The sequence below is a fragment of the Orycteropus afer genome, unplaced genomic scaffold (assembly GCF_000298275.1).
Source record: "Orycteropus afer afer isolate SDZICR_OR568_19922 unplaced genomic scaffold, OryAfe1.0 scaffold00075, whole genome shotgun sequence".
NCBI classification, from domain to species: Eukaryota; Metazoa; Chordata; class Mammalia; order Tubulidentata; family Orycteropodidae; genus Orycteropus; species Orycteropus afer.
This window is the reverse complement of record NW_006921662.1, coordinates 1,420,644-1,442,069: the sequence shown is the minus strand read 5'-3', so window position 1 is coordinate 1,442,069 and position 21,426 is coordinate 1,420,644. Positions and strand designations below refer to the sequence as shown.

Here is a 21,426-nt window from a genome sequence, read left to right as displayed (position 1 = left end):
GGAGATAGACTGTTTTTATTACTTATAGTTTCATCAAGCTCTTTCTTTCTGTGTTACCAGTTTCAGTGCTCTTTCATTTTATTTTATTTTTTAATAGACTTCACTTACGAGTACATCATGATGATAAAAGATATGAGTGTGATGAATGTGGAAAAACATTTATTCGTCATGACCACCTTACAAAGCACAAAAAAATACATTCAGGTAAGTTGTATTTTATAATGCTGCTTCCAAAATCCTTTACAAAAGCACCTGAAAACTATGTAGTATCACATCATGTTTATGTTGGCTATAATTTAAATAATTTGGTATATATTAGTCTCACCCCTCTATAATGCTGGTTCCAAAAACTTTTTTAAAAGCATCTGAAAGGGACATAATTCTGTGACTTATTTTTGATCAGTATAATTTTGGTCATTTGGCCATGCCTCTCTGACTATGAAGTATATTATTAAAGTTTGGTTTTAATTAAATTATCAAAATACGCATTTTGCTTATTGCATAGGATTATTTACAGTAATTGTTATTATTGGCACTACCTTAAAGGAAGAAGCCAAGGTATTATTTCTCATTTTGATTGAATTTGAGAAGAAATGGGCAAATGTTGGGTGTTTAAAAGGAAATGATTATAATTGGTTGTTTATATTTTAGTAAATTTTGAAACTCCATTTTTGGAAAAAGGTACTTTAATAATCCTGATCAATTTCAGATCTTTACATTGTATTTATAATTTTTATATTCTGGGGATTTCTTTCGTATTTTCCTCTCAGATTGATGTTCAGGAAGTGCTAAGAAAGCCAACTATGTGAGCACAATAATGGGAAAGAGCCATCTGTATGAGCACGGTAGAACAGGTGATTATTATTGTTATCAACACAGTTTAAATATAAAGTATGCACCAAATAGTAATTATTTTCATTAGTGATCCTAATGAGGCAGGTTACAAGTTTTATCACAATTTTAAAAGATACTAAAAGATCTGATAACTTGTTTTATTGGAATTATGTATTTTCACTCTTAGGAGGAGAATTCTAATGTCCTAATTCTAGGGGTCACTTGGTTTATTTATACTAGTATCAAGTTTAGACAGTTATTTTTAAAGGAAAAGTTTTGTAACTGAACTTAAGGACCAGGATGAGAAATTAGACTCATTTAGAATATTCCTTTGTATTTGTATGATGGCTCATTGAAAATGTAAGAAATTCCCACAGATGAAAAATTTTCTAAAAGTTAAATACAAAGATCTGAAAAGGTTCAGGTCCTTTTTGTAAGCAGTAAAATAGCCTCATCTTGATTTAATGTGTATTCATTTGAGGTATTTGATGTCTAGCTATATATGTTCTTTAAAAGAAAAATCCTATTTGAAAGTAATTTCATTGTTTTGCTCTGTTACATTGAAAGGTAGGATTAGAAGTCTACAACACAAGGCTACAATTTCTTCTCCAAGTGGGGGAAGGATTCACATCGTGACAGTAAGCATAGATTTTTTTGAAGAAAGATACTTGGGTGAGGAATATAAAGCAAGTAGTCCAGAATTAAGGGTGACTTACTGACATATTTTCTACTCTGTGATCTTACTGTTTGGTAATGAAAACAAAAAAAAATTCTCTCAAACTGAAATACATACTTATCAAAATATTTGGGTCTTTATTCTAAGGTGAAAAGGCTCATCAGTGTGAAGAATGTGGAAAATGTTTTGGTCGTAGAGATCATCTCACTGTTCATTATAAAAGTGTACACCTTGGAGAGAAAGTGTGGCAAAAGTAAGTGAAAAGCAAATTTTCTTAAAATCACTACAGATAAGTGTGTTAGAGGAAACTTGTAACTTTTCTCATAATTCATTTTGTTTAATTGTGAACAAGTTGACCAGTTTTCTTTTTGTAGCATCTGTAGCTTCTGTGCAGACTAAGTGAATTGTGCGGAGCTTTTTTTTTTTCTTTTCCTACTTGTTTTCAGTGATTCAGAGGTAAGGAGATGGTAGATATTGGAGTTAATGACTAATACAAAATTTTGATATACTTTAGGGGTTTCATTGATTTTATGTTGCTGTGGTTCTTTGAAAGCCAAATATATCACCCATATATTACACTTAATAAGACAGCATTAGGAATGTTTGTAGTCAAAATTTAAACCTGCTTCTAATCACAATAAGCATGTAGAATGATATTTTATTTGAAGGATGTACATGCTGTCTCAGACACCAATTTTTTAATACAATCTGGATAGCCAAATTTAACTGAAGTTTGTTGCTGAGTGTGTTTTTGGGCAAATAATAAGTAATAGACATTTATGATTTAAGGTTTTAAGGAAGTCAGTATGATGGCCTAAGCACACAGTCAGTATGTGTACATACATGTGTGTGTGTGTATGATAAACAATTTGAAGAAGATAGAGGGTGTTTATTTGTGTTCATTTTTAATGTATTTATTATTACATTGATTTTGTTCATTGATTCACTCACTGAATCAATGTATTCATTTTATTCATTGAATTCATATATTCATTATGTGGTAGGAGTATTACTTGCTGAATACCAGGATGTAAAGATTTACATGACACTGTATAGAAAGAAGAATAAGAACTTTAATATATTGTATGGATGAGAGCTCTGGTAGCATAGTGGCTAAGGTACTTGACTGCTAACCAGAAGGCTGGCAGTTCAAACCCACTAACCACTCCTTGGAAGGAAGATGGGGCAATCTACTTCCGTAGTGATATTGCCTCGGAATCCCAAGGAGGGGTCGCTATGAGTCGGGTCTGACTCGATGGCACATAACAACAACAACATAGATGGGCAGAAATGTTAACATATTTCACAATATATTGTCGACAAATCACATTTGTTAAATTTTGCCTCTAGTCTTTCACAAAGGGGTGTTGGAAACTGTCAAGAACATGGGAACAGATTTTCTAAAATTTATGTTTTTAACTGGAAAGCTCAGATTTTGTCATGGACAACAAATCATGTCAGTTGTTTCCCTTGAAGTAACACTTCATTTAATTTTCAAGAAATTGTCTGCCAAATACTTAAGTCTGTGTAACCATAGTTTGTTTTCAGTCATACTTTCATGTATAATGGTATCATGAAAGTAACTAATTCAGTTCACAGCTCAGTTTCACAGGTGCTTTCCTTTGAGAAGACCATCATATTTTAGTGTAGAAGTGCTTCATGTATTCCAGTTTCATTACTAAGACTAATAAGACAGAAAGCTGAGAGGTAGAAATTTAATAAAAACTAGTAATTTTCACTATTACAGCAAGGAAAAAACTGGCATTTTGGTTTTTCTTCCCTGTGAGTGCATGGTGGTAGAGAATGCAGTGACCTTTAGTACAGTTTAGTACCACTACCTTGTTTATTGCTAAGATGCTGGCAGTTTTGCCCACTGTGGCTTTTGTATCATTAGTGTTAGTGTCAGCACAATTAAAAATGTAAATGATATCTTAGTATTATTTTGACAATAGCTTTGGTCTTGTGGACCTTGCTGTAAAGGGTTTTGGGAACTCCCCCCACCACCACCACCACCACCACCAGGAACCAGTGGACCTATCTGCTGTTTAGATAATTGTGGAACCAGAACATACATTTACATATTTGCAAAGACCGGCAAATAGTGGATCTAGAATATAGAACGTTACATACCATTTTATGGAACTTGGACTTTATAGTATGTGATAAACCCAATGATGATTTGAAAGAAGAGAGTGACACAATTAGATTTATGTTTAGGTAGATTAATCTTATTATTGATGTATGGATGGTAGATTTGAATTGGATAATTCTAGAGGCAGGTATATCAACAGGTTAGATGGCTATCATAATCTAGGTAAAAGATGCTAAGAGTGTAAACTGAGGAGTACAATTAGTAATGAGTAGTGGACGATACTTACTTGAAAAACATTTTGGCCCTGTTGGCAATACATAATGACTGATTAGCTGTGCAAGTGAGGAAGTGGGAGCAGGCATAAATGACTCTTGTTTTCAATCCTGTGTGGAGGATGGTACTAGACACTGACAGAGTATTTTGGAGATGGGGTAAGTTTACAGAGGGTGATCATGGATTATTTGGCTTGTATGAAGTTTGAGATGCTCAGGACAAGCTCAACAGGAAATTTGATAATTGGATATTAGTCTAAAGCTCAAGGGTATAAAGTGTAGACTATGGATAAAAATTTAGGTGTTTTGAGTATATAAAAGCAGATCATCCTAGGAGAGTGATAAGAAGTAGCAGCCCCTTCCCACCAGTTCTTCTCTAGTGTTTCTTCTTCCCTTCTAAACTTTTCAGAAAGATTGACTCAGATATAATTGTCCACTTTTTAACAATCCATCTTTCACCAGTGCAGTAAGGTTTCAATCTGACGTTACCGCAGTCCTCAGATTACCATCAGTACGCCTGTCTTTCTGCCAAATCTGATAGACATTTTTCATACTTTTTCTTACTGGGTATCTCTGCTTCATCTGGTGCTATTTATCACTTCTTTGAAAACCTATACTCTTTAGGGTCTATTTGGTGTCTTGTTTTTTCTTGTAGCTATTCAATAGTTTCTTCTCTGTCCTTACCTTTCTCACCTTCTCTGTCTACCCTTTAAGTGTGGGTTCCCTGGTATTGTTTGGCCAGCTGCTTTTTTCCTTTCTACACAGTTTCTCAGTGCCAGATGAAGATAAAGACCATATATTTATATATTGCTGTGTGTATAGCTATATGATCAGGTTCTTGCATTGCTTCCCTAGTATTACCCAGGTGAGGTATGCTAGAAAATAGGGATGCATGTAATTAAAGATGTGTATAAGATGTGCATCTTAGAGAAAAACAATGTATATGGGATATTAGATAAAAAGATATAAGGATGTTATTTTATATATATGTATGTATAATATAGATATATTTATGTAAAATTCACACACCCACAAGAAGCGCTGATGATGCAACATTTAAGCATTTGTCTGCTAACTAAAATGTTGGCAGTTCAAACCTACCATGGGAGAAAGACCTGGTGATCTTTCCCTATAAAGATTACAGCCTAGAAAACTCCATGAGGCAGTTGTACTCTGTCACACAGGGTTGCCATGAGTCAAAAATCAAGTCAATCACACCCAACAACATACATATATATATATGGGATTATGAGGTCAAGGCCTGGAAGTTGGAAAGGGAAGCTGGAGTGGACTGAGATTAGAAGAACACAAGCCATATTAAAATGGTAATATGATTCATATTTATTGCTAATAACAAATCATGTCAACGTTTAGTGGCATGAAACAACTATTTTATTGTGGATCACAATTCTGTGGGTGAGTAGCACAGGATGGGTTTGGCTGTGCAGTCCTTCAGCTCTGTATGTTATTAGCTGTAATCACTTAGAAGTAATCAGTTGACAACTGGGCTTGTTTGGATTGTCCAGGTTGGCCTCACTCATATGCTTATCATTTGGTGAGGACAGCTGGGCTCAACTGAACTGTTCTCCCTCACCATATAATCTCAGGACTTCTCCACTATTCTCTCCAGCAAGGTAATTGAACTTCTGCAATGGTTTGTAGTTTCCAGGTACAAGTGGCAGGAGGTGGAAACTGCCAATCTTCTTAGTAACTAATCCTTGGAATGACATCAGTTCTGTCACACTTTATTGGTCAGAGCAGTCATAGGCAAGCCCAGATAAAAGGAGAAAAGAAATAGGAATTCTCAAGTTTATAACCCAGCTTCCCCACTTTGAACAGATAACTTGTCCTCTTAGTTCTTCAGAAAATTGAAGCTATGAGTAATTATTTTTCCCTATAGACTGTAGCCTTTTCTTATTTTCAGTAATATGAACTTTTCTTGTTCATAAGAGTAGATGGCTTTTGTTCTCTTTTAATGATAACTCTTCCATTTCTTCTCCTGATCCTATCTGTTGATCCTGTTTCATCAGGGACCTTCTATCAGTTATGCACCCTCTCTCCTATGTCTTCAGCTTCTTTTGATGTATGGAGGAAGAGAATAAATTCAGTTATTGACATTGTAGTTGAGGTAGAGATATCTAGTAGTCACATGTGGCTTCCAAGATCACCATGTTAACTGATACCTTGCTGGCAGATAGGGAGATACTCGCTTCTAAGTTACTAAACTTCTTGACCTAACAATTACTTATTTCCACTCAGATTCTTTTAATAAAAATTAGTTTCATATGCCCACCTAGGTGTAAGCAAGACTGGTAAATTTAGAGTCTTTAGGTGAATATCTGCTTATTAGCACAGGTCTACACTGTATGTCTTTAGTAGATAATTAGCTGTCACTGCTATAGCCCACCTCTCTGGTCAGCCAATATTTGTATATACCCTTCTTTTCAATGATACAAAGACTTTTTTCCTTTCCTAAGGCGACAACACAAAAGTCTCATTCATTATTTCATCCAGCTCAAATTCCAGGAGCTCAAGTTGATGCAGAATCATTTCTATCAGGATGAGAGGTGTCTCCTTGCCTGACAACCTATGAATTAAAAGTAAAGTTATCTGCTTATACCATCGCCCAACAGATATGACCCCCTCAGTATACACTAGTAGAGCAGAGACAGGATAATAGTGATAAACACTCCCATTTGGAAAAGAAAACAAGAAGACAATAGTCTGTCCATGTTGTGTTGTTATGTGTCGTTAAATCAGACCCGACTCATAGCGACCCCTCCTTGGGTTTCCGAGATGGTATCACTACAGAAGTAGAGTGCCCCATCATCCTTCTGAGGAGTGGCTGGTGGGTTTGAACCGCCAGCCTTCTGGTTAGCAGTCAAGTGCCTTAGGCACCATGCTGCAGTCTGTCCATAGTAATTATAAAATCCTACAAGTAGACCTGGGCTCATTTATTATAGATGCTTAATCTGACACTTCTTATGCACCTTTGTCATGCAAAGTTTTTCTTAATCATTTGTTTTACTATTTGGAGTCCAGTAAGTATTGTTTGTAGCCAGCACATCCTAATACTCTAAATTTTTACAACCGTTTTCTCCAAAATTACAGGCTAAGTAGAGTCATGTTCTGTCTACCAAGTTGCCAGAAATAACAGTACTACCAAATATGTACTGTAGATCTACAGTAATATATTCTCTTCACCACTTACTCATTAAACATACTCTTGGTACAATTTTCTGTTATGCTTGGTCAGATATGGGCAGCTTTAGCACATGTTGCCTTATATTTAATTGGTTTTATTCATTTATATTAACTGCATGTCTCCTTTAGGTTTGTAATTCTTGCTAAAAAAGGACAGTCCACACATATATATTTTGTTGGAAAACCATGACAAAATAATGATGAAAGCCTTTCACTTGATTAGTTAATTAATACATAGAAAACCAGCCTAGCTTCCCAAGAGAATCAAAATGGTCAGTGGAATAATATGACTAGAATAACTAAACTCTGCTTAATTTCAGGAATGTAAAATTATTTTCGAAATCTTAAAAAAAAAATTAGACCCTTCTCCTTTTACATTTTTGTATTCATAAATAGGTGTCCATACATACATTTACGTATGTTTGTGTTCAGCATGCTTTTTTAGTTTGGCTATTCCAGCAGTAATCCCAGAGTAAGTCTTACTTAGTCATACATCACCTAAGAATTGGAATCCTGAATCTGAGATGAAACTTACTTCTTTCATGTTCTGTATAATGACAGGTCTAGCTTCACTAATATCTTGCAATGTAGTACTATTCAGTGCTTCAACGTCAGTCTAAAATGGTGATTAGTTAGAAAGGAGATATGGAAGGAGGACAGTAAGTCAAGGCTACAAATTTAATATTTCACATTTTGTAAAAGGAAGCATAAAAGTTATATTTAAGAGAACCTCATAGATTTTTCTTGTGAGACTTAGCCTTGTGAAAATAATTCTGCAAGCTTTGAATGTTGCCTTAAAAGATGAGTGGATATCTTTCTAAAACCAGTATATTCTTCTTCCTTTGTTGAGCTCTTAACTACTTGTTTTTCTTTCAGATTAGATTTAACCTTCTTTTCTTCTCACTCTAGACGGGCTCTCTGGAAGGGAATCTCATTCATTCTAATGATTGTCCCTATTCCTTCTGTGTCTCTTCATTCTTAAATTTGTCTTTTGGATTTTTCCCCCAAGCTTCATACCTTTGTTCACAGGATATGTACCTGGGTATCACATAGATATCTCAGATTTAATGTATTGCAAACATAACAATCTTCCATTTAAAATTGCTTTTCCTCCTGTTTTCCTTACTTGAGTTGCTGCTTCCAGCATCAGTGCAGAATCATCTTGGATTATTCCTTCTGAGTTCTCCTTATTAGTTTCATCCTTCTCTAGCAGCACTGCTACTGGCTTAGTTCAGATTCTTTCATCTACCTAAGTTTTGAACTAGTCTCATTCATTAATTCATTCATTTACAGTTAATAAGTGTCTATTTAGCTTATATGTGTCAAGTACTTTACTAGATCTTACATGGTGTTTTATTAAAGTATAGCTACTCATTAAATTTATGAGTGGGTAGAGTGTGGCTGGAGACACAGTGTGGAGGAGAAAATGTAAGATTAGATCCCTTGTCTCATGGAAGTTAACACAAATATGTATGAAATTACAATTCTGAGAAGTATCATGAAATACATCTACGATACCATGATAGCATATGGAAGGGGAAATTGGCCTTGTTAGAGAGGTTAGGAAGACTGTTTTGAAGAAGTGATCATAAAAATGAAAGTAAAGGTAAAAGTAGGAATTAATCACAAGAAGAATAAAAGAAAGAATACTCTAGGACAGAGGAAGAGTGCTTACAAAGGCTACAGGGTGATGCAGTACAGAATGCATTCAAAGAATTGGAAGGATAGCCAGGGGCAAGGTTGGGGAGGGATGATCTATAATGAGACTGGCGAGGTGGATACATAGGGCTTGGACCCATGCAAAGCCTTATAGATTTTATCTTTGTCCTAACCCTGCTTTGAGGGAACTAAAGTGCTTGGAGCATTTTTGTGTTTTTCAAAGCATCCTCTGTTCATAGTATAGACCAAGATTTCTCAGTCACAGCACTGTTGACATTTGGGCCCAGATAATTCTTTGTTGTGGAGTGCTGTCTAGTGCACTGTAGGATGTGTAGCAGTATTCTTGGCTCCTACTCAGTACTTACCAGTAGAACCCTCCTCCCCAGTTATGGAAAACAAAATGTCTGTAGGTATTACCGAATGGCCTGGTTCAGTACCACTGCCTTACATGTTCTTTAACATAATTCTTTCAATAACCCTTTCTGTATATATTAGTGATGACCTTGTTTATATTTTTATTGAGTAATAATTACCATAGATATGAATAGAATAAGACAAGCATGGTGGTTAGAAGTTGCATGTTAAGGTTACAGTGAAACCCCCCTCCCCCAATTCACTAGATCCAAATTAACTTTTTTAATGTGTTTCATCAAGTAGAAGTAACTTCCTAGTAGAAAAGATCTTACATGGTGTTTTATTAAAGCATAGCTACTCAGTAAATTTATTCAGTCTGTGTGCTGAGCAAATAATCTGAGAAGCTGGACATATGAGGAAGAATGCAGCATCAGGATTGCAGGAATGTTAAAATTAACAACCTGCGGTACGCAGATGACACAACCTTGCATACTGAAACTGAAGAGGACCTGAAGCACTTAATGATGAAGATCAAACACTACAGACTTTCTATAGATTACACCTCAACATAAAACAAAACCCTCACAACTGAACCAGTAAGCAACATCATGATAAATGGAGAAAATATTGAAGTTGTCAAGGATTTCATTTTCCTTGGATCCACAATCAATGTCTATGGAAGTAGTAGTCAAGACATCAAATGACATATTGTATTGGACAAATCTGCTGCAGAAGACCTTTTTGAAGTGTTAAAAGAGCAAAGATGTCACATTGAAAATTAAAGTGTGCCTTACTCAAGCCATGGTATTTTCAGTTGCCTCATATATGTGCAAAAGCTGGACAATGAATAAGGAAGACTGAAGAATACATTTGAATTATGATGTTGGCAAAGAATATTGACTATTTCATGGACTGCCAGAAGAATGAACAAATCTATCTTGGAGGAAGCACAGCCAGAATACTTCCTAGAACTGAGGATGGTGAGACTTCATCTCATGTATTTTGTACATGTTGTCAGGAGGGACCAGTCCCTGGAAGAGGACATTATGCTTGTTGGTAAAGCAGAAGATCGGCATAAAAGAAGAAGAACCTCCCTTATACTCATTAGATAAGAATTGTTTTCTGAGTGAGATGATATGGTGCTCCTGAAAACTCCCTCTTCAATGCTAATCATTTTACAACTTTCTTAATATTCAAAACAATTAAAATTTGAGTTTAGGATTTGTTTAACTCTTAAACATTTACTCTTGGGCATTATACTATGCTTCTTACTAAGTTAACTTTTGTGAATTTATAGCTATAATTAAATAAGTAAATAAATAATGGACTGTTGTTTGACTATTTATAAGTTCAAATTTGTAACGTTTATTAGTTGTAAACCAATGAGAGCAATATCACTCTTTTGATGAATGCATATTTTGAGTTTGCTTCAGTTTCTTTTAAATCAGCCTAAGTATCTAATTCCTTTTTATAAAGAAAATAATTACAGTATAATTTATAAATTATTGAATTCCCTGTTTTTGGTGTGTAGTTCTGCAAGTTATGACAGGCATGCAGTCATGTAATCACCACTACAATTAAGATACAGCATAGTTCCATTACCCCCAAATTTCCACCATTCCCCTTTGTATCAGCCCCTCCTTTACCTTCAGCCCTCCATTTATCTATTTTCTATCCATATAATTTGTCTTTTGATATTTCTTAATTGTTGTTGTTGTTGTTATTTGCCATCGAATCGGCCCCGACTCATAGCGACCCCTCCTTGGGTTTCCGAGGCAGTATCACTACGGAAGTAGGATTGCCCAACCTTCCTTCCGAGGAGTGGCTGGTGGGTTTGAACCGCCAGCCTTCTGGTTAGCAGCCAAGTGCCTTAGGCACTATGCTACCAGAGCTCCCATATTTCTTAATAGTGTTGGACCCAAATTTGGAAAAGGAGTGTCGGCGCGAGGAATGTGACACTTACATGACAATGCAAAAGCAAAGGAAAAGTTTATTTCCAAGCTCGAGCTGGGGTCTCTGCTTACACCAGTGCAACGGCTTGGGCAAAAGACCCCCGGCTCTTCCTGTTTTACACTTATAAGATTTTTAAGGGGCAGTTCCACAAGGAAGGGCTGAACATCAATGATTGGTGCAGGGGACAAGCCCTGCTGTTTGGCAGCGACTGATAGGTGCAAGCTCGGGACTTTCCAGATTCTGTTGGGGAAGGGGTCCTCCCTTGGGACTTTCCAGAAGCTGTTTTCTCTGATTGGTGCTTAAGAACTCATGATTTCCTGTAACTGAGTATATTCTGGTAAACTTAAACTTAAGCTAGAGGAAGTGACACTTAGGCCTAGTAATACCTTGAGCCTTACTTAAATTAATAGTACTAATCCAGTTAAGCTAGAAACTTAAGCTAGTTATTAAGTTATGTGAGTAAATATGATTGCTGTTTAACTTACATATGCGTTTCCACAGTTTCTAAGTGGTTAATAAAACAAATTTCAATACTTAAGATTTTTTTATTAAGCTTGTTATATACTCTAAGTAATAAGCTGGATATTTAAGTAACAAACTAAGACTATTATGTTTCTAACTTATTCCCTTAATAGCAAATGATAATCATGAAAATGTTTAGTGATTTAAAGCAGTTTAAAATATCAGGACATATCTATAGATTTACTTGTTTGGTGCAGTTGGTTAATAATCTTGCCTGATAGCCAAAGGTTGATGATGCAAGTCCACTGAAAAACACCTTGTAAGAAAGTCCTGGTGATTTGCTTCTGGGGAAAAAAAAATCAGTCATTGAAACCTTATGTACTATGTAGCACAGTTCTACTCTGACTACATATGGGGTTGCCATGCATCGCAATCTGTTTGACCACAACAAATTTTTTGTTATTGTTGATTATAACTAGAGGAAGAAGAACCAGAGGTAAGGTTTTTTAAAGATACATAAAGAATATTTCTGTGTTCCCTCAGTTTTTTGTGTTTTATTAATGTGAGAATTACATAAAAAGTCGTAAATTAATTTCAATATGTTATTTATTTAAATTATATTTAAAAACTTGAGCCTTTTTAATTTTTTTTAGATATAAAGCAACATTTCATCAATGTGATGTTTGTAAGAAAATTTTTAAAGGCAAATCAAGTCTGGAAATGCATTTTCGGACTCATTCAGGTAAAAAAATATGTTTCTATAAACTTACATATATTTTTGTGTAGTTATTCCAGAGTAAATTATGGACATTCAAATTTTGCTGTTCTGTTAAATTTTTAAGTTTTTTTGCCATTAAGATATTTATTCATGATAATAATAAAGTTCATGTCATGAATGAGCAATATGTTCTTTTATATAAGCTTCAATACTTTCGAATATTTTTTGTAGATTTTAAGTAAAATCATTTACCATTGGCAATTTACTCAATTTTTAATTCTCATTTTCTCCTTTTTTGGTTGCTTTATGATTCTTGTTCATGTTGCTTTCTGAAGACGTTTCATAGACTTTGGCTGTCTGTTTTTGTTTTTTTCTTGATCTTTAAAGCAGTAATTCAAATATGATCTCATAGTTCTGCTTACCATGTCACCAATATATAATTTTCCTTTTTACATGGTCAGTTGTGATGTATAAGTAATTATGGTGGAATTCTTTATTTCTACTGCTTTCCAGAATTCGTTTTCTAAATCTTTTTTTCCTCTTGGGAATGCTATCATATTGTGAAATACAGTCTAGTTGGATTCTTTTCTATAAGTTCTCTCAGTTTTTGTGAAGTTCATGTGTAAATTAAGTTTTTAAAATATAGTTTCTTTCTTCCTTCCCTGTCCTTCCTGCCCCTTCTTTTCCATTTCTTTCTTTCTTTTAAAGAAATGTACTCATTTACGCATTTATGACCACTTTGTTTTATATTCAGTTTGGATTTTGTTATGCTGCTTCTCTGAAACAAATAATTAATTTCATAAATATTAGAATAGTAAATTACTAGACTTGGGCAATTTCAATAGCAAAGAGTTGCAGTTGTACATAAAGGATTTATTACTGATACCGTGATGCTGTTAAAAACAAAATTCTATGCCATTCCAAATGCAAAAGTCCTAATTTGGGGATACATAAATAAAGTGGGAGAACTATATCAATGCTGTCTTCCACATTAGTTATAAGTAATAAATTTTATAAAACTCATGATTTGAAAAAGATGAAGAACTTAAAAAAGGTTAATTCAAGACCAGTGATAACTTAAAAATTGGTAACTTCAGGAATTAGAGAAGAAATTGAAGAAGGGTTGGCTTAAATACTACATTAAAATTTTTGAAAACACTGATTTATAGTCATTGGTTGTGACCAATGACATTGTAGAATCTCCATCTCAGGATATCTCACAGTTAGTTGAATTAGAGATGAGTCTCTGCCCATTGAACATCGAGGAAATGAATTCTATTGCAGAATAAGACCAAGATTATGGCTCTTTTTTAATAAGAGGAAGAAATCATTTAAAAACTTTTTCTCTAAAAAGCCAGATAGTGAATATTTTAGGCATTGCAGACCAGACGATGCCTATCACAACTACTCAGGTCTTCTGTTGTATTATGTAAGCAGCCATTGACAGTGTGTAACCAAATGAGCATGGCTGTGTTTCAATAAAATTTTGTTTCCCAAAACAGAAAAGCTAGATTTGATATACTAATAGTAGTTTGTCAAATCCTAAGCTAAAGCGATAGCAGGCTACCCAGATAGGCCTTCACAGAAAGGCCATTCCAAGAACTCATCACCATGTTCCAACATTCATTCTTGATATTTTTAGGGCCAGAAACTCAATTTTATCTGTGCAATGAGAATTATATTTTGAGGAATCCTTCATAATAACTACCTGAAAGATTGACCAGTTATTATGTGCCATCAAGCGGGACCCGACTCATAGTGACCCCTCTTTGGGTTTTCGAGGCAGTGTCACTATGGAAGTAGATTGCCCAACCTTCCTTCAGAGGAGTGGCTGGTGGGTTTGAACCGCCAGCCTTCTGGTTAGCAGTCAAGTGCCTTAGGCACTACGCTACCATGATAGACTTACCTTCCAGAATTTGGGGTATTAATGTGTACTAGCCAGAGTGGCCTTTTTCTGGTATAAAGGAAATAGCATTGTCAGATTTATAGTTAGAAAGAAAATTGATAAATGTAGAGTAAAATTACATGAGACTCTTATGGAATAATTTATATAAGTATGGTGAAGGTGATCAACCATCTTTACCCTCACAGCAGTGTATCACCAGAATAGTTTTATTCTCCAGATTCTGTTCTCTTGTCTGCATACACTTAGTGTATTTTCATATATTGCTAGATTTTTGTTCTTTGGAACCCCCTGAACTGGATTCCATACATATCTTTTCTGTTAGTTCATTCTCTTTTTGGATGAGTTATAAAACAATGTGTCGGTGTAAATTTTGGTTAGATCAGTACACTTTACTGCTTCAGTCCCTAAGCCAGGAGATGTGAATAGTAGATTCTCAATAAATATTTGGGTTTTGAATGTATTTATCATATTTTCCTATCAGTACTCTCTATTTCTTTTAGTTTTTTCAAAGCCCCATATTTAGAGAAATTAGTTGAAAGATGTATATAAGACTTTTTACAAATGGCTTATTGTCATCCATTATGTGTTTTGTAAGCGTAATCCTCAGGGTATAGTGATTACATTTGTTCATCCAGTTATCTTGTTGAAACATAATGCATTCTATTTAATTGTCATAAAGCTGACAACAAATTTAGGACTTAATTTTAGCCATGGCTGAATTTTTTAATCAAGGTGATTTATTTTCAGCTGTTTTTATTAAAGAATAATGTATAAAGTGTAGAAATTATAATGAACCCAATGAATTTTTATAAATTAATATATCCATGCAGCCACTACTTACAACAAGGTAAAGAACATTACCAAAATTCCAGTAGCATTCCCTGTAGCCTCTTCTATTCAGTAATCCCCTTTAAAAAATAGTCACTATTTTGATTTGTTGTGTTGTTGTTGTTGTTATGTGCCGTTGAGTCAGACCAAACTCATAGCAGCCCCTCCTTGGGTTTCTGAGGTGGTATCACTACAGAAATAGATTGCCCAACCTACCTTCTGAGGAGTGGCTGGTGGGTTTGAACCTCCAGCCTTCTGGTTAGCAGTCAAGTGCCTTAGGCACCACGCTAGCAGAGTTCTTGTTGTTGTTAGGTGCTATCATGTCAGTTTCAACTCATAGTGACCCTGTGTACAACAGAACAAAACACTGCTGAGTACTGTGCCAGCCTCACAGTCCTTACTCTTCCTGATCCCATTGTGGCAGCCACTGTGTCAGTCCATCTCATTGTGGGCCTTCCCCTTTTTCGGTGACCCTCCACTTTAGCAAGCATGATACCCTTCTCCAGGGAGTGGTCCCTTCTGACAGCATGACCAAAGTAGGTGAGATGAAATCTGGCTGTTCTTGCTTCCAAGGAGCATTGTGGCTGCACTTCTTCCAGGCCAGATTCGTTTGTTCTTTTGGTAGTCCGTGGTACTTGCAGCATTCTTTGCCAGCACTACAACTCCAAAGTCTTTCTTATTCATTGTCCAGCTCTCACCTGTATATGAGACACTGAAAATACCATGGCTTGGGTTAGGTGCACCTTAGTCTTCAAGGAGACATCTTTGCTCTTCAGCACTTTAAAGAGGTCTTTTGCAGTGGATTTGCCTAGTGCAGTACGTTGTCTGATGTCTTAACTGCTGCTTCCATTGGTGTTGATTATAGAATCAAGTAATATGAAATTTTTAACAGCTTCAATATTTTCTCCATTTATTGTGATGCTGCTTATTGGTTGAGTTGTGAGGATTTTTATTTTCTTTATGTTGAGATGTAATCCATACAGCAGACTGAAGTCAAATCTTCATCAGTAAGTGCTTCAAGTCATCCTCACTTTCAGCAAGCAAAGTAGTGTCATCTGTGTATCGCAGGTTGTTAATTAGTCTTCCTCTAATCCTGATGCCATGTTCTTCTTCATATAGTCCAGCTTCTAAGATTATCTGTTCAGGATACAGATTGAATAATTATGGTGAAAAGATACAACCCTGATGCACTTCCTACCTGACTTTAAATCATGCAGTAAGTATCCCCTCATTCTCTTTGAACGACAGCCTCCTGCTCTATGTACAGGTTCCACATGACACAATTGAGTGTTCTAGAATTCCCTTTTTTCTCAGTGTTTTCCATAATTTGTTAAGATCCACACAATCAAATGCTTTGCATAGTCAGTAAAACACAAATACACTTCTTTCTGGTATTCTTTGCTTTCAGCCAAGATCCGCCTGATATCAGCAATGACATCTCTTGTTCCACGTCCTCTTCTGAATCCACCTTGCATTTCTGGAAGTTATTTGTCAGTATGCTGCTGCAACTGTTTTTGAGTTATCTTCAAGATTTTACTTGCATGTGATATTAATGATATTTTTTGATAATTTCCATATTCTTTGGAATCACCTTTCTTTGGAATGGGTACAAATATGGCTCTTTTCCAGTCAGTTGGCCAGGTAGTTGTTTTCCAAAATACTTGGCATAGACAAGTGAGTGCATCCATTTATTGAACCATCTCATTGGGTATTCCGTCACTTCCTAGGTCCTTGTTTGACAGTTCCTTCAGTGCACCTTCATCTTCTTCCTTCAATACCATTGGTTCTTGATCATATATGCTACCTCCTGAAATGGATGAAGATCAACCAATTCTTTTTGGTATAGAGACTCTGTGTTTTCCTTCCTTATTCTTTTGATGTTTCCTGCATAATTCAATATGTTGCCCGTAGAATCTTTCAGTATTGCAACTTGAGGCTTGAATTTTCTTTAGTTTTTTTAGCTTGAGAAATACCCTAGTGTGTTCTTCCCTTTTAGTTTTCTAATTCCAGGTCTTTGCACATTTCAGTATGATTGACTTTGTGTTCTTGAGCTGCTCTTTGAAATCTTCTGTTCAGCTCTTATATCTTGTCATTTCTTTCATTTGCTTTAGCTACTCTCCATTCAACGGCAAGTTTCAGAGTCTACTCTGACATCCATGTTGGTCTTTTCTTCCTTTCCAGTCTTTTTAATGACCTTTTGCTTTCTTCATGGATGATGATTTTGACGTCATCCCACAATTCCTGTGGTTTCGGTCATTAGTGTTCAATGCATCAAAATCTGTTCTTTAGATGATCTCTAAATTCAGGAAGGATATAATCAAGGTCAGATTTGGGATCTCATAGACTTGTTTTTAATTGTCTTCAGCTTCAACTTGAACTTGCATAGGAGTAGTTGATGGTCTGTTCCACAGTCAGCTCCTGGTCTTATTTTGGCTAAAGATATTGAGCTTCTCCATTGCCACTTGCCACAGATGTAGTCAGTCTGATTCCTGTGTATTCCATCTGGCAAAGTCCACGTGTATAACCTTCGTTTGTGTTGTTGAAAAAAGGTATTTGCAATGAATAAGTCATTGGTCTAGCAGAGTTTTATCATGCGATCTCCAGTGTTATTTCTGTCACCAAGGCCATATTTTCCAACTACTGGTGATTCTTCTGTTTCTAACGTTTGCATTCCAGTCACCAGTGATAAGCAACACATCTTGATTGCATGTTTGGTCAATTTCAGACTGCAGAAATGGGTAAAAATCTTCAATTTCCTCGTCTTTGACTTTGGTAGTTGGTGCATAAATTTGAATAATAGTAGTATTAATTGGTCTTCCTTATAGGTGTATGGATATTATACTGTCAATGACAGCATTGTACTTCAGGATACATCTTGAAGCATTCTTTGTGATGATGAATGCAGTGCCAAGCTCTTCAGATTGTCATTCCTGGCATAGTAGATCATATGGTTGTCTGATTCAAAATGACCAACACAAGTCCATTTCAGCTCACTAATGCCTAGGATATCAATCTTTATGCTTTCCATTTCATTTTTGACAATTTCCAATTTTCCTAGATTCATTCTTCGTACATTCCGTGTTCCGATTATTAATGGATGTTTGCAGCTGTTTCTTCCCATTTTGAGTTGTGCCAATCAGCAGATGGAGGTCCTGAAAGCTTTAGTCCATCCACTTCATTAAGGTGAGGTCCTGAAAGCTTTAGTCCATCCACTTCATTAAGGTCAGCTCTACTCTTAGGAGGCAGCTCTTCCTCAGTCGTATTTTCAGTGCCTTCTGACCTGAGGGGCTCATCTTCTAGCACTATATCAGACAGTGTTTCAGGGCTATTCATAAAGTGTTCCAGTAATATATCAGACAGTGTTTCACTGCTATTCATAAGGTTGTCACTTGCCAATTCTTTGAGAAGTGGATGGCCCCTTTCTTCTTTTGAGTCTGTCTTAGCCTGGAAGCTCCTCTGAAACCTGTCCACCATCGTGGCCCTGCTGGTATTTGAAATATCAGTGGCATAGCCTTCTGCCTCACAGCAACACACAAACTACTACAGTATGACAAACTGCCAGATGAATGGTGGTATCCTTGACTTATGTCACTAAAACTGAGTTTTGCTGGTTTCATCTTATATAAATGGAATCCTACAGTATATACTCTTTTGTGTTTGGCTGCTTTTATTCATTATTGCACCCGAAAATTCATTGACGTTTAATGTAGTAGTGACTTATTTCTTTTTCTTTTTCTATGCATATACCATAATTTTTCCATTCCATTTGGATGGCAGACACTTGGCTTATATTTAGTTTAGTCAGTTATGAATAAAGCTGCCCTAAACATTCTCATATACATATGCATTCATTTCTCTTGCATATATACCTAGCCTTGAGATTGCTGGCTGATAAATAAGATACAGGCATACTTCATTTTTTTGCACTTCACAGATACTGTGTTTTTTACAAATTGAAGGTTTGTGGCAATCTTGCTTCTAGCAAGTCTTTCAGTGCCATTTTTCAAACATCAGCTCACTTTGTATCTCTGTGTCACATTTTGCTAATTCTCACAATATTTCAGACTTTTTCATAATACTGTTGCACACTTAATAGATTACATTATAGGGTAAACATAACTTGTATATGCACTGGGAGACCAATTTGTATGATTCGCTGTTTTGCGATACTCGTTTTATTGTTGTGGTCTGCAACCAAACCCTCAGTATCACTGAAGTATGCCTGTATATATTTGTTCTACTTTAGTAGACACTACTAAACAATTGCCCATTGTAACTATACCAGTTTACAATTCTACCAGTAGTATGTAAGAATTCCAGTTGCTCCACATTTTTACCAATTTTTGGTCTAGTCTTTTTGTTTTGTTTTACTTTCACTTTAAGCCATTCTGTAGGGTGTGTATCACTATATCAGGGTGGCTTTCATTTGTGTCTATCATAAAGTGTTAATGTTGAATATCTTTCTATATGCTTATTGGCCATTTGGATATTCACTTTTCTGAAATACATGGTCTATTATTTTGCTCATTTTCTTAAATTATACTTTCTTTTTTCTATTTGATTTGTAGGAGTTCTTTATGTAGTCTGGTTATGAGTTCATTGTTTTATATATATATATAATAGATATCGCCTACTCCTACTCTTTGGCTTCTGTGTTCACTTTAGTAATATATTTAATTGAACAAATTTTCTTAATTTAAAAGGCATCCGTGTATCAGCTTTTTTTCTTTGCAGTTACTTTCTTTTTATGTCCTCTTTATGAAATTAGAGTCTATGTTAAATTAATTCACCATCACTTTCTAGGCAATATAAAGATCTTAAAATTACCTTATCTCCCTCTTGCCTTTTATCCATTGCATGTATTTTAATTCTACATATATTTTAAACTTTATAAGACATTGGTATTTTTGTTTTAAATAAATAATATTTATTTAAATTTAACCAAGTATTTACCTTTTATGGTTCATTCTTTCCTGTATTCCGCTCTTCCATATGGAATTATTTTACATCTGTGAGAAGAATACCCATTTGTATTTCTTTTAGTGCAGACCTAGTGTCATCAAATACTGTTTGTCTGAAAATAATAACAATGACCTAGGTGACATTTATCATGTGCCATGTACAGTGCTAAGCACTATTACTTCATGTTCTCATTTAATCCATTCACCAACTCTATAACATGAATACTGTTATTTCTTCATGTTACAGGTGAGGAAACTAGACTTAGAAGTTTAGTGGCTTGTTTAAGTTTGCCTAGTAAGTGGTAATAACCAGAATTCAAAACCAGATATTTGTAATGTTTAAGCCCATTCTCTTTACCTGTTTACTTTACTGTTTCCAATTTGTAGTAGCATATAATATTAGTACAATCGCTACATGTTTGCCAACATTCATCTGGAGAATTTACTACTTAAAACCATTGCTTTATCAAGTGAGTATGTTTTACACTGAATTTCACTTTTGTTCTTACAGGTGAAAAACCATACAAGTGTCAAATTTGCAATCAATCTTTTAGAATTAAGAAAACTTTAACAAAACACCTGGTTATTCATTCTGATGCTCGACCTTTCAACTGTCAGCATTGTAATGCAACATTTAAGCGGAAAGACAAGCTGAAGTACCACATTGACCATGTTCATGGCATAAAATCTCCTGACGATCCTCTCAGTACCTCGGAAGAAAAACTTGTATCATTGCCCGTAGAGTACTCCTCTGATGATAAAATTTTTCAAGCAGAAACAAAGCAATATATGGACCAGACCAAAGTTTACCAGTCAGAAGCCAAGACTATGTTACAGAATGTGTCTGCTGAAGTATGTGTTCCAGTAACATTAGTTCCAGTTCAGATGCCTGACACTCAGAGTGATCTAGTGCGTCACACTACTACATTGCCACCATCTTCTCACGAGATCCTGCCACCACAGCCACAATCAACAGATTATCCACGAGCAGCTGATTTAGCTTTCCTGGAGAAGTATACTCTTACTCCTCAACCCACAAATATAGTGCATCCAGTACGACCTGAACAAATGCTAGATCCTAGAGAACAGTCTTATCTTGGAACATTATTGGGGCTTGATAACACTACTGCTGTCCAAAACATTTCTAATAATGAACATCATTCATGAATAAATCTGTACATTCCATAGATGTTTTGGATGGTTATGTGCTAATGGTAGCCAAGAGCTGCTGGCTTTTAAATCAGTAGGGCTGCTATTTTTTTGTTTTTTCTCATTTCCCCTAGTGTCACAAGTCCTCAGAACAAGAAAAACATGTATCACTGTTTATTGAACATATGAGTATTTGGACACGTTGTGGGGCTTAATATTCAAAGTGAACATTTTGGGGATTTTTAAAGATTGTTTAGTGCTAATTTCTAATAGTTTCTCAAACTTTTCAGAATTATTAGCTGCTGACATTATAAATGATTTTTATGTTGTTGTTTTTTAATCACCTAGTGGAAATTTT

At 35.4% G+C, this 21,426-nt stretch overlaps 1 protein-coding gene across 1 annotated transcript in view; it reads left to right on the top strand.

Moving 5' to 3' along the window:
• The window catches only part of ZBTB41 (zinc finger and BTB domain containing 41), an 82,894-nt gene extending 61,808 nt beyond the window's left edge, over positions 1–21,086 (top strand). The window contains exons 7-10 of the mRNA XM_007941081.2: positions 98–204; positions 1,658–1,763; positions 12,160–12,248; positions 20,431–21,086. Of these exons, the coding sequence (XP_007939272.1) occupies positions 98–204; positions 1,658–1,763; positions 12,160–12,248; positions 20,431–21,086 (958 nt within the window). The remainder of the gene's footprint in view (positions 1–97; positions 205–1,657; positions 1,764–12,159; positions 12,249–20,430) is intronic.
• The last annotated feature ends 340 nt before the right edge of the window (positions 21,087–21,426 follow it).